General features: G+C 44.6%; 1 protein-coding gene across 1 annotated transcript in view; it reads left to right on the forward strand.

Annotated features, from left to right (window-relative positions):
* The first annotated feature begins 795 nt into the window (after nucleotides 1-795).
* Nucleotides 796-18,271, forward strand: part of NPLOC4 (NPL4 homolog, ubiquitin recognition factor) — a 537,117-nt gene continuing 519,641 nt past the window's right edge. Inside the window, exon 1 of the mRNA XM_086931004.1 lies at nucleotides 796-986. Coding sequence (XP_086787130.1) covers nucleotides 972-986 — 15 coding nt within the window. The 5' untranslated portion in view covers nucleotides 796-971. The remainder of the gene's footprint in view (nucleotides 987-18,271) is intronic.

Consider the following 18,271-nt stretch of genomic DNA (forward strand, 5'->3'; position numbering starts at 1 on the left):
AGACATGCCAACCCTCCCGATTCAGGCGTGAGACTACCGATTTCAAGGCTAGTCTCCCGCCTCCTGATTCCTGCAAGCGAAAATCCGATTTGTTTCAGCTGACAGGGCTTGGTATTTATTGTGTAACGTGCAGGAGCTCTAGAAGGGGTGAAAAACCAACAAAGTGTCATTAACAAGGGAATTGTCTTTTAAAGACCTGTGAAGGGAGAGGGAGGGGGGTGGGGCGGCTGTGTGTGTGCCCAGGAAGTTGTTTCAGCCCGGGCTTCCACACAGGGTGCGGGGAGGTGCATTCAATGCCAGCAACCGTCCAGGCCAGTGCACAACCCTTGCATCGCACTTTCTTTGCCTGCCATTGCACTCCATGCTTCTGAAAGGTAAGAAAGAAATGTGCATTTGCGTTTCAAATGTCCGATCCTGGGGCAGCACACTTCCAAAGCCCATACACGTCAGTAACCCGATTCAAAGCCCCATTCTCCCGATTTTGTTTTCTTCATCTCCCACTTTGCTATTCTGAAATGTTGGCATGTATGTGTCGGTAACATTCTAGATATTACAGAGCTGCGCCTGCTCGCCATTTTGCGTTAGCACGAAGTCTTTGTAGTCTGTCTTTTATGTCTAGGCCCTTTAGGAGTTTGTTTTGTGGTCCGTTTTCCTTTTCCATAGGCAGGGCTCACTAGAGTAGGTTTGAGGGAAAGGATTGGAGGTGACACTCGCTTCTGTCAGCGGTGCTGGTCGCTGGTTGGCTCGTGGAAAAAGTCTGGTCGCTGGTTGGCTCGTGGGGGAAATGGAACCTTTGTGACAAGCTACATCGTGGACGTGCAGCAGCCGGAGTGCTATTCAGGTGAACCCGAGACGCAGAGGCCGGCCCGGCGCTGACACAGCGGTTGAAAGTATAGGAGGAAGCTGCAGAGTGCAGAGTCACGGCGGGGACCCGGGCAACGAGTGGGGGGGCCCGTCGGGGCGGAGGAGGCATGGCAGAGACCATGGTGAGTTCACGAGAGGGACAGCCTTTTAAATTATCCTCGTCATCATCAGAGTCCCAGCTCTGCCCCATGGAGTGAAGAGGTATTACCTTTCATACGAGCATCAGGGCCATTCTTAACCCTTTCTCCTATGTGGAATAGAACCATAGTGAAGAAGGCATTCATCGAAACAAAGGAAAGTTTTAAATTAGATCTCTATAAATGCTGATTCAACTTTAACTTTCGATTTATATGTACAACAGTGGTTGAACATTTTGGAAGGCAACCTTAGGAAAAGAGTTGTTTAAAAACAAACGCTAATAGTTTAATAACCTTCGGAAGGAGCTAATATCAGCAAGGATAATGCCCCTGTCGCTTTTCCTGGGACCCATGGCATCACTATAGTCCCTGGTCTACCCGCCTTGAAGGTAGAATACTTAAAAATGAAACCTTGTTATCGTTCTACCATATTTTAAACAAGTCTACTTCAATGTTAATCATAATTTCTTCATTGGAGAAAAAGAAGCTTAAATATCCATGTTTAAAGTGTGTGTCCCCTTTGAGCATTGAGATCTCTTCGTTTTCTTTACTGACATCAACCACCAATGGTGTTGAGTCGCTGTTTCTCATAGGACACCTTAATCTACCACAACATCAGTACGATCTCTCTTTACCTGTTGTAGGTGCTTCGTAGGCTAGGAAGCGCTGCCTCCGTATGTAAACATCAATTATAGCCTGACCTCCCCAAGAACGTGACCCGATGGTGGTAGATGGCACTGCCCTACCAACCCACATTATCGGGCCCGACAGACATGCCCAACTCTTCTCCAATTCTGCGCAAGAACCAGAGCTCTAACTGTATATGCCCCCACTGCGTAAGATCGCCTGCTTTGCCCCTGTACCAAGGAGAGAGACACGTTGTGCAGTGTCACCGGCAGTCTTTCTCAGCATCATGGCCACTATCCCCACCACGAACAGCCAATCCCGCACAAACTGCAGCCCTCCACACCTGTCACATTGAACCCCATGCTTGCCCTCATAGACTTCTTCGTTTTGTTTTTTTTGAGAATGCATTGCCTCAGCAAGTTGTCTAGGTAGCAGCATCCTGACAGTTTCAGAACCTTATCGTCAGCACTTCTCCGGGATCAAGGTCACAACATCCCCCGCCCCCTCCGAACCATAGCCCCATTCCCTCCTCTCGGCTATAGATGACTCGCCTGTCTCCGGACTATCCACGAAGCAGCGTTACAATTTTATCCCAATACCAGACAAGCTCATGCTTCACACTTTATTGCTCTATCCAGTGTGCTCTCCGCTTTCACGTCGGGGCTCTCGCCCCATCTGTATTCTGTGGTCTGCTCTATGCCTTTATGTTCGCGTTCCTACTGTTGAATGAATGAATGAATGCTTCTTTATTGTATAAAATATTCATACAATAAAAAATACGTCAAAATCACAGCATCTACAAATATTCCATAAAAGCAGCATTTCAGCCACAGTTCCTTAAGACTACGTTAGACATAATCTAAAAAAGTAGTTAGCTTCCCAATACATTGAGACAATCTGTAGTGTAAAAACAATATGCTACAGCCTTTCTGATGGATCTACAATTGATTGCATTAAATGTTTTTTCCTGGTATTTCTTTTGAGCTACTGGTATCAACAGAAAGCAAAATCTCATATACTTTTGTTGGCATCCTGGATTCAAATTAGATGCCAAGCACTCTTGTTTTAGTCTGGAATATGATTCTGTTGTATAATTGACATTTCGATATTTCTGCAGTGTCAGTAAATCTGTAGCTCTAGCATTCTTCTGAAGGGGCTGTTTATTTAACGTCTTCCGCTCCGCAGAGGTCAATTAGTGAGATCTGCAGATTGCGCCAAGTTGTTTTCCACAATTGTTTATTGAATGAACCTAGGGTCAGCCCCAAGTCCACATCTTGGTGTTTGATTACCTCATTGTAGATCAGAAATCTTATTGAGTCTTTTTTCGCTTTTGCGCAGTCACAGAAATAGTTAAACATCGCCGCTAAGTGCCGATCAGTTAATGAGACCAGTGTTAACTCCAGCTATAGTTTACATTGGGGAATTGATGAGTGACGATTCATTGAAAATCTAAGCTCTTTCATATAGATTTTATCCAGGTCACTTGGGGATTTTTCCGGCAGATCAAATGCTCCCTACAGTGGTGTATGTACTAGTTTCCTTTCCAGCACCCTTAAAGATTGACAAGACTGCATGTCGTCCGTTAGTTCTCATAAATGTTTTAACTGAAAGTGAGTCTGTCCAGGCCTTTATTTATATGCTTGAAAGATGACCTGTCCAGTTTAGTCGGTTATCATCTGTTAGGCCTAATTAATGATAAGTTGGTACTTCTTCCAGAGTTTTGACTTCAACTGTTGATTTAACATGCATCCCGACTTTGTTAAAGATCATAGTCTTTGTATTATTAAGGTTGACTTTTAGGTCATTTTTGACATAACATTTTGTCTGTTCTGTAACTGCTATTGGAAGTCCCGACAGGGTCAGTGAAAGTAAGATGATGTGGTCGGCATATGCCAAGTAACTGATTGGATTTTGTGGAGCATTTAAAAGGATTTATATATCCCCTATGTACAGTGAGAAGAGTAGTGGTGCTAAAATGCCTCCATGTTTTAATCCATTGGAAGTGGGTATATTTGGGGACAAAAATTTTTTTGTCAACTTAAACTGTAGCTAAGTTGTGTCATGAAGGGATATTAATTAATTTAAAATGTTGGGGCTAATACCATGTTTTTGACAATTAACTTTGTCGAAAGCCGAGAAGTAAGTGATGTAGCAAATATATACATTGAGCTTTCCTTTTAGGGTATTGTTGACCAGTAGTTGTAGTGCAACAATATTGTCAACAGTCGGGCATCCTTGCCTGATTACATATTGCTACGTAGGAATGAAGTCAAGATCAGACATTCATAATCTATCACATCAAAACCTTGCAAAAAGCTTCCCTTCAGCGTCCAACAAAGCGATAAGATGCTAGTTGCTTGGGCACTGCTTTGATCCTTTTTTGTGTAGTGGATGTATAATAACCCTTCCCCAGGAGGGTAGGAAATTCCCTTATTCCAAAATCTTCGTGAACAAAATATACAAAAACTCGCACCAGAGCGGATATCGATTTTGATCGATTCAGTAGGTATCCCATTTGGACTTGCGGCTCTTGAAGGGCGAAATTTCCTTACGAACACCTTTATTTCCTCCTTGGTAATCCCAAGATTCAAGCTGCGGTAACTTGGAAGCTCCAAGAGGTTGGAGCTACAGCACCCATACAGGTTTTCCACATGCTTTTTCCAGTCCGCATGTGATATATGGAACTCTGTTGGTTTTATAGAAGTGGTGCTCCATCCGACCAGGGACCAAAATAATCTCCAATTACAGTATTTAATAGAATGGTGCACTGTTGTCCAGGCTAGATCTTGAGATCTCTTGCATTGCTCTCGAATTTCTTGCCCAAACCGGCTCTTTTTTTTAATTTTTTTATTGCAAGATCTCTTAGTTCTGATATCGTTTTTTTAAGTATTACTCTTAATATTTTGTGATGGTTTCTTTTTGCAAAAGTTGTCAAATGGACCATATTTTTAGAAGTAGTCCTTATGCCCCCAGTTGAACTAGAAGAAATAAAATAAAATATGTTTTATAACAAATTTTCTCAATTGTTAATCCAGTTAGTAGACAATTCCATAAAGGAAGTGTTTATGAAAATTTGTTTACTTAATAGTGCCAATCCGTAATTAAAATTTGTGTTCCACTTATTTGATCTTAGATTGGTGGAATTACTGCTACCCTCAAGATACCGATCTTGTGGCCTCCAGATATAATAAAAAGCCATATTTATCTATTGTGGATTATAGGCACTTTCTTTACTTGAGATAATCTGATATTCTTGACTCAGATAAAAAGAACTGCAGTCTAGAAATGTGAAGTAAATAATACTTTGAGATTTTGTAGAGATAAAGGTTAGGTTTGCTGGTTGACCCTACACAAATCTTCCATTTAGAGCACAAAGTCTGAGATCTGTGAAGCTTTGCTACTGTTGGCCGTACCCCTATTAATTTCTCTTCACTGTAATGCTCTTGGATCCTCAGTTTAGTGTGAATTTGACCCCTTTACCTCCAATGGGTATTTCCTATCGGATTAATCTTTCCCTTACAGATTTTTAATGACTGTATTTTTCTTCTATCGTACACTTCTCTTTGCGTTGTTTCCATAATAATCTATATACTATCTTATCCTCCATTTGTTAGATCTCCTTTGTGATACTTGTGATGGTCTGTAGTTCGGTAGTTGCCTGTTTTAATTTTTAGGTCTCGCTTGGCGACTGCAGCGAATGCGCTGCTCGCCCTGGCAAGACCTATAGTTGTTTCTTTTGCTAGTTTTTTTCACTGCCGATCTATCTCTGTGCAATGACCCTCGAGCGCCTCACGATCGGTGCATGGACGCCTCACACTTGAGATCCAGTGGTTTCAGTTAGTGCTTTAAAACAAAAAGTTCAAGCACTAACTGAAACCACTGGATCTCAAGTGTGAGGTGCCCACACACCGATCGCAAGACGCTCGAGGGTCATCGCACAGGCACAGAGATAGGTCGGCAGTGAAAAAAAGCAGGGATTGCAGAAAAATCCCCTGGAGACAGGAGGCCGGGATATCGCACAGAGGCGCAGCTGGAAACCATACACCCTTCAGGAAGCATGCCAAACCCTCCCAAGAGGAGTACGGGCCTGGATTTAAAATGATCACATCACATTGTGCTATCTCAGGAAAAAGGCTGAGGTGTAACAGCCCAGCTGCACACAGGTGTCATCCCTGGAATATGGGCTCGGTTCTTGGGGGCAGGAACAGGAGGGCTAAGACACCCAGGGAGACCTCTGACCTACACAAGGCCCAATTGCAACTAGTGAAGTGGTAGGGCGCTCATTTGTGTCTTTTTTTGTTTGTGTTTTTACAGTGCTTCACTTGTGCCTGCACCCACTGCTCGATGCCCAGTCGCGTCACACGCTAGATAACTGGCAATATTTTGGGCTATTTAACATTTTTGCGTGACACATCTGTCTGGATTGGGTGCAGCCAGGTCCGTTATCCTCTTGTCGTGGTTGGGTGGGCCAGCCTACGAAGGCAAAAAAAAGTTTTGAGTCAAATGCTTGTGCTCTACTGGGGCAGGCTACTAATACTGCACCTGGATATTCACCTAGTATGTGCACGTATTGATTGACTACAGGACTAACTCACTGTACTTGAAGATGACACAGTAGTTTTAATTTGGATTGTAGCAGTGTTGCTATGTTTTTTGTGTGGGTGTACTAGGGCTTCAGCTGCTTTCAGTGGAGTTGAACTGAATCACTCGCACATCGGTAGGGTTGTTGCTACTATGAATTTGGGGCCATATGTACTAAAGTCTTTTACCCGTTTGCATTTACGTTATGTCTATCTTCAGGTTAGCAGAAATTACCTATTGAAATCTGTTAACCACTCCATATGTTTTTGGAGGCACCTCTAAACTATGCTGATATGTCTTTTTAGTTCATTAATGTGTATCTGCTAATTACTTAGGTTTGTGGAAATATGACTAATAGGGTCTTATTGCATATTCCAGCTACTGTCAGAAAAGGACTTTTGCTTACTTTACCAACCGTTACTTCTCATGATTGTAAAGTGTTGGCTCAAACAAAATAGATCATTGTCTGCTTATAAAATATACTTAACTGTATCATTACTTCAAGTGACTTCAAAGTGTATAAAGTCTGTGACAGCCTTTTTCTCACTTCGATAATGATATTCCTTTTACTCAGGTGTCTCCAACTAGTCAACCTCGAGCTACCAGTAGCTCGCAAAAACTTTTAGAGTACTCACAGGCTTGAGTTTATTTTAAACTAAGAACTGCAATAAAGAAGTGTTGCATTTTTCTTTTACAGTTAAGGAAAGGGTATGTTTATTTCATATAATTATCATGCTGCAGATAGCAGAGCCTGATATTGAGCAGTGCTCCACTCAGATTTATGACCCTGTGGACCACAGAGGTTCAGAACTGAAGCACTGGGGTATTAAACTCTTAAATAAAAGTGGTTCTCATCTCAATATTTTGAAGCATGAGAACAAAATGAGATTTCTGAATACTTTTAAATGAGAGCAAATTAAAATGAAAACTTAATGGTTGTTAACTCTTCAATTTAATTTTCTCCCTTTCCAAACTGTCACAGCCCACTGGGAGTAATATGCCTGCTGTTTGCAAAGACACTGGCATGGGAGATATTTAACATTGAGTTTTATGTAATGCATAAAGAAAACTCTTCAGTTGAATTTTCTCCCATTTGAAAGTGTTGTATTTACACCCAGCAGGTATCTTGTTCCCAGTGGCTGGAAAAAACACTGACATATTTATAACTACATTTCTTCCATTTAAAACAAGCATTGGCATAGCCGATAGGTCTCGCTTTTGGGACCTTATAAGTATTTAGTTATGCAGCACAATATCCTTGGTACAACAACATTAACTGTTGCATGGCTAAACACTTATAAGGTCCCAAAGGCGAGACCTATTGGCTATGGCAATGCTTGTTATTCATTATTGTGGAAGAAGCATTGTGTGTGTGTGATTGTTTAGGTTTCTTGCAAAACCGGGTTGTTTGTTAGAAACAGCGATGCTCTCGCACACAATCACAAGGTATAATACTGGTAGTCAATAATAGAAAACATAAAGCATGTGTAACAAAAAAGTAGACAGATGCAGATTCTCGGGTATATTTCTTAAGGTGGGTTGTTTAATGAGTCCACAACCGGCTTTAAACGGTCCACAACCAGCCGACACGTGTTTCGTCGTGTTGGGATAAATCACAACGACTCTTCAGGGCTTGTGGCACAACCTGCACGTAAGCAGGTCAGAAAGGAAAAGAATCCCTGTAGATGATACTCGGTGCTTAAATGGTATTGGTTCTGTAGAAAATATATCAGATTCAACGTGTTCCAGAGAACATGTGTGTTCTTCTGCGAAGTTTACCCGAAGTTTACCCAGTGCGATCCTAATGGGATCCAAAGACCCTCAACTAGCCCCCACACCCCTTTAGGGTCCCACTGATACTCTGTCACCGTGACCCACTCACAACAAGGCCAGTACACTTCAACCTCAACCTGTATCTGGCCCTCCCTATCAAGTATACAACAGTTTTTTGGGGTTGATTCCTGAAACCATTGACCTGGAAAGGGGGTGACGACGAGATACCAGGCCTACTGCGTACCTATTAATAGAGCCCGCAAAGAAAGCCAGCCCACTCATGAAGGTAGCGGTGCCAGGCTAGGGCGTCATGCTACAGTGCCCACCCACTCGGGTACAGAAGCACTGCCACGAGATGCCTCTTGTCGCGCGCGTCACTTGTTGCTGTGTAAGTCATGCCGGAGAACTCAAGGCGGTGCGAGGTGTGCTGCATGCTCAGAAACTGCAAAATCTAATCTTAATGGCTGCTGTGCCTCGAAATTGGGAAGGAGGCTTGGAAATACGTTTGGGAAGGAGGCGTGGAAATACGTTGACGACAACGTCTTACCATCAGGACTCCTGAGGCATGGACTGGTCCCAGACTGGTTAATACGTCTTCTGTAGGTATCTCAGTTCTGAAAATGAACAAATTTTACTCTGTGATCCCATAAACATGGTTTAGCTGAAAGCAGAGGTTTATGTAGGTCCTGGCCTCCAACAAGCGCGGGCGCGAAAGTTAAAGCGACTCCAGACAAGGAATGTCAGGAATGCAGGTGGCATCTGGCTGAACTGCTGCTCGCTCCCGAGCTTCCTAGACCAGGGGAGTTAACATTTTTCAAGAGCAGGTGGGACATGCACCCGCCTTTGGCCTATTGCAGGCTTTCAATTCTTGAAATCCTCACGCAATGGCCAATTACTTCAGCTCTTCATCAAACTCGTGCATGTGGCCTTTTTTAGCCACACATGAGTTTTCTGAAAAGCTATAGTGATTCTAAGAGGTCATTTTCTAGAGCAGCGCGTGCGCACTGCCCTAGGCTCGACCTAAAAATGGCTGTATTTTTCAAAGTGCAGAAAACTGTTCCTTATTACAAACATTTCTGCACAAAAGTTTTCATACATCCCCTCAGGCTATTGTTCAAAGCATAGTATTTGGCTCCATGAACATTAGGTTTAAAGTCAATGAAGCTGGGCGAGGGGGTGTCTGGTAACAATGCGCAAGTTACATGGCCTTCAGAAGTCTCGCCAATATTCACTGATCCGAAGTAGCTCTCATTGCAGAAAAGTTTAGAGACCCCTGCTTCACCTTCACTAGCAGATGCATAAAATGTTTGCCTACTCAGCAATTATTTCCTGCCACCCTACTTCTGCTGCCGGTCTGCCACTTAAAACAGAGCTCCTAAGATTGCTGAAGTCCTTTTTTTTTTTTTTCCCTGCACAACTAAAAACGTATCTTGTAAAATAAATCCCTGACAATTTCGCCATCAGAATTATTCATTACGTTTTTTTAGATCTTAACTCTCTGAATTCCGAAGAGCCAAAAAGCAGATGGTTTATGCAAAGATCAAGATCTAAGTGCAGATGTTTAGGTCCAAGTAGCATCTCCTCAGTTTGAAGTGTATCTAGAGCTGTATTGATACATGGTCCATGGCATATGGATAAATGTGTGACATGCAAGCCAAGGCTGTGGAATCTTCTAAAATATCTACATGGCAAAGGAACAGAATGCTTAAGAAATATACTTGACCGTTATAAAAACCCTCTTATCCTTTTTAGGTCTCGCCCTAGAATTCGCATCCGAAGGATGCGTCCAGGGTCGGAGACTTATAGCTATCCGATGCCGGGGAATGAGGGACAAGAAACTGTCACGAGCTTTAGCAGGCGGATTTGGCTGCGCGAACGCGCACGTTCCGTCCTGCGCCACGCCGTGCACTTCCCTCCCATACTCCCAGCAAGTCAGCCTAACGCGCATGCATGCATGCACTTACACAGACACGCAGGCACCCAGACAGGCAATCCCCCCCCCGCCCCCTCCCCCAGTCACACACACACACACGCATACACACACACTCCAAGACACATACACACACACACGCACGCTCACACACATACACAGCCCGCCGCCGCACGCGCGCGCGCACACACATGCCCCCGCAGCCCAGCAACAAGGCGAAGCCCCACTCACCGGCTTCCTTGGTGCAGCGGCTCTCACCGGCAGCAGGACTCTTCCTCCCTTCTTCGGCACCGGGGCGCAGGGTAGGCTCCTGCCTGCTCCGGTGCTCCAAACAATCGCGGCTCTTCCGTGGGAGGCGGGGTAGGCTCCCGCCCTCCTACTTCCTGTTGTCCCGCCCGGCCTGCCTGACTTCCTGGTCGCCGGCCGGCGGCGGACTGCAGCACGCTCTCTCGACTGCTTGTTTGTATCATCAGTAGATTTCTCAGGCTTATGCATGCAATATAAATGAAAAAAAAAACAGATTCGCACCAGAAGGCCAAAGGCATACCTACAGGCTTTGCCAGTGCATGTTCGTCCTTCGCTTAACCCTCTGGGGTCACTTACACGTCTGCCCTCTGCAACGGACAGACCAGTAAGAGGTCTCTATTCAGACCAGCTGCGTTTTTGCTGCTTTAGCGAGCAACAACAAACCAACCAAGTTGTTAAAATTAGAGCACAGCTGCCCGAGGCCGCATTTCTACCCAGAAGCCGGTCAGCTGAGCGCATTATCGGCCAGACGCGGTGGCGGACAGCCCCTGCTCGGCGCTGCGGATGTTCCTGCCCGGTTTACCGTCTTCAAGGTATCACCGTAACAATCAAGCGTGTTACCAGCCCAGGATCAGGGAGCGCAGGGGCCTGTTGTCTGGAGGGAATGGATGGATCCGTGCCAGGGACTGAAGGACGGGCTGCTTCTAGCCCGTCCCATCGAGTTCTTGGGAAGAAGATATAATTACACCCGGCAGACAGTGTTCCTTTCACGCCTGTTTGTTGTGCTCTGAGGCACTACCACTGGCAGGAGGTAATCCATCGGTGACACTGCAAAAGTTTCTAATGAACCGACCTTCGCCACAACACCGAACGGCCAAGGGACTCCCAAAAATAATCTGAGTTTACCTTATTTATTCATGTGTGTGCAGTGTTGTTTAGCGCATATTAGCCCCAAATGTGTCGAGGCACTTTACATGAGGAGTTGGAAAAACAAAAATCTCACCAGATCGTCAACATAAGATACATAGTTACATCAGGTGATATAATTGCCCACAAATAATCTGAGTTCACCTTATTTATTCATGTGTTTGCAGTTTTGTTTAGCGTGTGTCGAGGCACTTTACATGAGGAGTTGGAAAAACAAAAATCTCACCAGATCGTCAACCTAAGATACATAGTTACATTAGGTGATATAATCGGCCAAAAATAATCTGAGTTTACCTTATTTATTCATGTGTTTGCAGTTTTGTTTAGAGCATATTAGCCCCAGATGTGTCGAGGCACTTTACGTGAATAGTTAAAAAACAAAAATGTCACCAGATCGTCAACCTAAAATACAGTTACATCAGGTGATATCATTGCCCAAAAAGAATCTGAGTTTAGCTTATTTATTCATGTGTTTGCAGTTTTGTTTAGCGCATATTTGCCCCAAATGTGTCGAGGCACTTTATATGAGGAGTTGGAAAAACAAAAATCTCACCAGATCGTCAACCTAAAATACATAGTTACATCAGGTGATATAGTTGCCCAAAAATAATCTGAGTTTAGCTTATTTATTCATGTGTTTGCAGTTTTGTTTAGCGCATATCCTTTTTTTCACCAACTCTCTCCTGATTATTCTTGTTTCTCCTTCTATCCCTTTCTATTTATCTGGCTACCAAGTCTTTCCCCTTCTTTGTCTCTTTCTTGAGGTTGTCCTTCTGTCTGTCTTGTGCGCGTCTTTTTCTGATCTTGCCTTCGTCCCTCTATTCCACTGGTCTTAGTCTCTTGCATTCTCTCCTCTTCCCTTGTAGCTCTTTGTAGCATGTCCTGTTCCTTCTTCTCTCGCTTACTTGTACTTCTCATCCTCTGCCCAGTATATTTTCATTGTACTGTCTCTCTGGTCAGGTTCCCTCTCCTTTTGACATGTGCGATTTAATTTGAGGCTTACTCTCCAGCTCTTTTAGTTTTGCATTAGGAGCATAGACTGCATATCTTGATGATGGACTGTAGAACTTATTCACCTCCCTCCGTCGAAACTATATTGTCTTCTTCTCTGCTGCAGTAAGATGTGTCGTCACCCTCAACATTTCCCAGGTTTTATTCCCAAACACGGACTGCAAGCTTCATGAATGAATCTCTCCCCTGCCTGCTGCTAATGGAGTCTAGCAGTACGAGTTAGAGTGCAGTTTGGGACTAGTGTAGATCTTCTGAAGTCTGTAAAGGATGGTGAAGTTGACTACATATTTGCTGATATATGCCTGTTTCAGTGTGAGCACTTGTAGAAGCTTTACAACCCCATCTTGCTGCACTTCACATGATGCTGCCCTGTTACCTCAAAGGAAGACCTGCCCTCTTGAAAAGAGAATTCACCATGTGGAAAGGGGACGTGGCCTTAGACATGCAGGGCTTTATGCAGATAAACTGCCCGAGGCCCTCCTTCAGTTTTCAGACCCCCCCCCCCCCCCCCACCCGTTTGCAAATCGAATGTACATATAAAAATTATTTGGACACATCATTAAAATGTTTAACTTTTCTACAAGAAATATTGTATATGTACTTTTTTATGCAAAGAAAATTTAAATACTGCATAAATGACTTTTCTACAACACATATTTTATATGTACCTTTTTATGCAAAGAAAATTAAAATAGCGCATGAATAAAAACATTGCCATTTACAGTACTAATGGATCAAACTTAAATAATGCGAGACCTATTGCATTGCAAATGCTTGTTGACACCAGGCAGTGCAATGACAAATTATGGGAGTAGTCTCATATCGGAACTTTGATGGTACCATCGCTTATGTCGTGATTTGGGTTCTAGCAGTACACTGATTATAGGACATTCATGATTATACCGGGCTCTGAACACACCAGGGTTATATTTTTGTCAAATATTTGAACATGATCAGGCTCGGCTTAAGAATACTTTGGGTTTAGAGCAGTTATTTAAAAAAGTGATTGTAGACATCGGAAAATTGGCGCACTTTCATTGCTCAGGAGTTCTGGTTATAGCAGAGTTTAGGATACGCCATATTTGTAATTGTTCTCTTTTCTAACAAAGATTCTCGTAGATTGCTCTACCATATTTACATTGCCTCATTTATTAACCCAGATTAAATTTGTGGTCCGGTGCCTCTTCACACCACATTGTTTAATTCGTGTGCAGATTGCTTTGTCTCACTGTGCCTTAGTTTCCTAGTTTTCCATGATAGTGAGCATATTCCAAATGCTTGCTCAATTCTCATTTTGCATTTTCCAGCTTGATAAATTCTACAAGGTTCTGTCGAGTGAACATGTAAAATGCTAGATTCTCAAAACTATTTATGTTTTTGATATACATGTGCAAAATTTGTTTTGGGGGTCATAAAAAGATTTACTCGTATGTTGATTTGTGTTGGAGAAAATCTACTCACAGGGTCTGTAAATAGATTGTAAGTGGAGGTCTCGGGCTGGAATGCCTGGTCAGTTGATGCACACCCACAAACTTGGATGTTTATATTTACCGACTTCTCTCCAACCTCTTCCCCCTCTGGAAAATATCAGAAATGTACTCCTGACCGGAGCAGGAATAAAAAATTTTCTAGGGTGGAAGCGACCACCCCTGTAAAAAAAAGGTGAGGATTAGGGAAAAGAGTTTTTCTATGGGGGAAAAGAGGTTTCTGTAGGAGAGTAGGGTCTGCTTCCTATGGTCACCCTCACTTTTTGCTGTGATTTTCTTGTTTTTCGACTGTAGTGTGGCTGTGGGACCGCTATTCAGACCCCCAGCCCAGCTGTTCTCTCTCTAAATTGATACCATGTACTTTAGGTACATACCAGATTGGGTATTGGGTCGCCTTTTTGTGAGCCCCTGTATAGTGTACAATAGGTACCCAGGGCATAGGTGCATCCAAGGCCTACCAGGGGCTGCAGCATGTATTATGCCACCCCTGGCTGAGCCTCCAAACTGACACCGCACTCAGCTTGGGTAAGGTAGTGTAATCACCCCTTAGATATAGTATATCTACCTGTACATATAGACACATATGCACCTATAAGTCACTCCTATAGTAGGCCTCGACAATCCTGGAGGCAGAGTGCTTGGTTTTATGTGAGAGGGTGCCCTAGCATGAGCTGATCCCCTCTGCAGCTTTCGGAACCATCTCCTTATAGCTGTTCTATGATATAGCCATACCATATACTCTTAAGTGCATTATAATCCACGCGGTTAATGCTGACTTTGGTTTGGCTTTATCAAAACGTGTCGTGTAAGGTGTCAAACACTTTGGAATTCTACCCCCCGCCAATTCTGGCGGCGGGGGTAGCATTCCACCCTTCTAGAGGGAAAAGACATGTATGTTACTGCTTTACATGGTTAAAGTTAAACAGAGCCCCAGCATCACAAAATGGATGCTGCTGCCACAGACACAAGTCTGACTTCCTGCTGCTGGACGAAACTCCGGCAGGGGAGGAATAGGTTTCCTGTCCAGGGAGGTGCCAGCACCTCCCCAGACAGGCAGATTTGTATTGGGACAGGGAGGGCTGCATCAGCAGATGCTTTTTGAGACACTGGCTGGGGCACACAAGGTGCTCCATGCATAGCCTGGTTCAAACCAGTTGCTGGGGCGCCCCAGCGCGAAACTGGACAAAGGGAAAGGGGTGTAACCACCCCCTTCTCAGGTCCACCCATAGGAGGGACCAAGGCAGGTAATCCAGCCCCTTAGCTTAGTATAAGTATAGGAGCTGTGTCCCCAGGACGTTAGATTATCCTGGAAAGAAACTTTGATACAGATGGAAAGAAACTTTGATACAGAACTCTTGGGCCTTCGACATTCTATTCTGACTAGAAGACGGAAGACATGTCCCTTGTGGTCAAGGAGTGATCCCCCTGTGCAAACAGGCACCACCAGTAACTTGCTGTTCTGCTTTGTCGACGCTCCCGCTGGAACCCGAAGACTCAGCGACACAGGAACTGGACTCTCAGACTTCTCTAACTCCGACCTACATCCACAGCAAAGCTGAGACCTGAGGCGGACACGAGAGACGTGGGACCGGACACCCTGGACATCCTGCATTTTGCAAACTGCTCGACTACCGAGGTACCCTCGCAGTTGTGCATTGGGGTACGAGAAGCCCCAGACCCTAGCGCTATTTGCACTGAAGCTCAGCCCTCCACACTCCACCAGTGCCGCGTGGGGCCCGCTCTTGCATTTCAGCTCGGCACGTCTTCCCGGTTCCTTGCCCGTTGGCTAGTGAGCCCCCTGAAGACTTTCCTTTTGAACTAAACTGCTTTCACGGTTGCTCCAGGCTTGCTCCAGCTTCCCTTCAAAGGAGAAGAGCCACAGACCTTGCTGGTCTGCAACAGAGCCAATCTCGACATCCTGCGTGGGTTGCGGTTGCCAAGGCTCGTTGGCTCCAATTCGGATACCGATACCGCAGTCAACTAGATCCTTCGTGGGACCGCTCGAATCCAGCTCCTGGTCATCGTCGATGCCTCCTGGACCTCGTGGCTAAAGAGACAAGCTCACCTTCTTCACCTTCAAGCACGCGACATCGCCTGGTTCCTTCCTGGTCACTGGCTAGTGACGCAGACTCTGTCCCCTCTGCTTTCAGGTTCTTCACATCGTCGATCCACCTTAAGATCCACCCGGACACTTTTCCTCAGGTCGCCTGCAGCACTTCTTTGCAGATCTCCATAGAAAACGACGCCTCCTACTTCCTAACCTTTGGTTGTTTAGTGTAGTCGCAGCGATTCTACAGGCCCTAGGTCTGCTGTCTAACTCTCACGTGGTTCTTATACCACTTCTTTAGTATATGGTTTGTGAGGCCCCAATGGCACAACTGTATTTGTGCAACTTATCGTATGCTAATTGAGTAACTTGTGATGTACTTTTACCTCTGACCTCCTAAAGAGTGCAGCAGGGTTGTGTTTAGAATACATACATATATATTTGATATATACCTTGTGTGGTGTCCTTTCATTTGGTATTCAAGTGATTATAATTGGTAAAACAGCTTGCTTTACATGCTCTCGGAAGTCTTAGCCTATGACTTCTGGTCCATGCTACCACTAGGATAGCTTGTCTATAAGGTTGACTTTACAACCACCATCAATAAGGAACGATTAGACTGGTGCAAGGTGCCCACTAGAACTAGTGGACATCATATGCCAGGCTGACTTCTCACATTGGTGTGCAGCGGATGGGATAGGAACTTGCTGTTGTTTTACCATATAATCTTAAAATATCATCTGAAAGATCACATTAAGGTACCTGTAGGTACATATAAATCAAGTTCTTATAATACATAAGTTCTACTGAACTTAGCAGTTGTAGGTGGTAAGGCCTAGCACACCCTGATTACAACTCCTAGAGAGGTTCTAGTAGGAAACCATTTAGTGTAGGTAGGTGCACACACCACACCTCACTAGAAAATGTCATTGAAAGCAAGCCCTAGTGGACCTCTTCAAGAAGACACCCAGAGGGTGTCTTCTAAGTATGACTCATTCACTTTTCATGAACTGAGAAGCCTGTGTGCAGTCAGAAAGTTGAGACCAGGACAGAGTCCAACCCTCAACCACCTGGTAGATATCTTAGTGGCTGATGATGTAGAGAATGCATCAGACCCAGGTAACCAAGGGGGTAGACAAGGGGTATCATCCCTCAACAGAGGAAAATACTACTGGAGATTATCCAGTGGTCTCTGATGAGGATGATGACCAGGATGCAGCTGATGAAGCTCACCTGGGCAACCCTGGACTATCTGGAGGTGGAGAGGGCCATGGTAGCCCCCCCTCGAACCTTCCAAATAGACCTAACAGTGGAACCAGAAGGCCCAGATCACTGTCCAGTGGTTCTGATCATTCTTATTCCTCTATAGGGTCCAGTGCTTCTGCTTTGAGGAGGATGACTTTCCCTCAGAGGAGAGAGCAAAAAGCTAGGATGAAGGAAGTCAAGCTTAGGATCAAGAGGCAAGAAGTTGCCCTTGCAAAAGAGACCCTGGCTCTTGAAAGAGAGAAAAAGTTGTGTGGGCTAGAGCCTACTGGTGGCAGCAGAGTACCTAGAAATAGGGAAAGGTCTTATGACCATAAAAACCTGAACAAAATTGTCCCTCCCTACAAGTGTGGGGATGACATCCACAGGTGGATAACTGCTTTGGAGACGGCCTGCAACGTACAGCAGGTACCCCAGAGTCAATGGGCAGCTATTTTGTGGCTCTCCTTTGCAGACAAAGGTAGAGATAAGCTCCTGACAGTTAGTGAACAGGATGCTGACAACTACAATGTCCTGAAGAGTACTCTGGTAGATTGGGTTGGCTTAACCACTGAGCAGTACAGGTTGCTGTTCAGAGATACCCAGAAGACACAGACCCAGGACTGGACTGACTTTGTAGATTGTGCTACTAAGGCTCTGGAAGGCTGTAAGGTCAATGACCATACAGGATTGTATAATTTGATCATGAGAGAACAAATTCTTAACAACTAACAGAAAAAGTTATTGCATCAGCACCTGATTGACTCTGATCTGACCTCTCCCCAAGAATTGGGAAAGAAGGCAGACAAACGGGTCAGAACCAGGGTGAAGTGTAAGGTACAGAACCAACGTGGAGATCAGAAGAAGCAAGACCAAAGGGGTGGGGAGAAAGCAAAAGACCAGAAGTCTTTTCAAGGTCCCCAAAAAGCTTCTAAGGTGGGGGTTCCCAACCTGTAAAAAAGAAAGAAGGTCCTAAGAAACCATGGTGCAAAGTATGTAAGGTAAATACTCACTGGACCAGTGAATGCACCAAGAAGGAAGCAGCTCCAGCCTCCATTGCCCCTAAGGCAACTGTTCCCCCTAGTACAGATTATAGTGGTGGTTCTCAATAGAAGGGTGTACTAGGGTTAACCCTGGGAACTGAGGTGGATTCTGGCCTAGTCCGAATACCAACTCAAGCGGTTCTTGTCTGTGATGTGGACATGGCTATGTCCTCTACTGTGAGCCCAGTAACTTGGGCAAGTACAGACAGACTCTTTTAATTAATAACCAAGTGGCTCAGGCCTACGGGGACACGTGCTAGTGTCACAATGGTTGAAAAGTTGTGCGCACTGTCACAGTAAGCGCATCCCTGTTTTTGGGCACACCATAGGTTCTAACATATAGACTCCGTCAATGG

This window comes from Lissotriton vulgaris, chromosome 7 (assembly GCF_964263255.1).
Source record: "Lissotriton vulgaris chromosome 7, aLisVul1.2, whole genome shotgun sequence".
NCBI lineage: Eukaryota > Metazoa > Chordata > Amphibia > Caudata > Salamandridae > Lissotriton > Lissotriton vulgaris.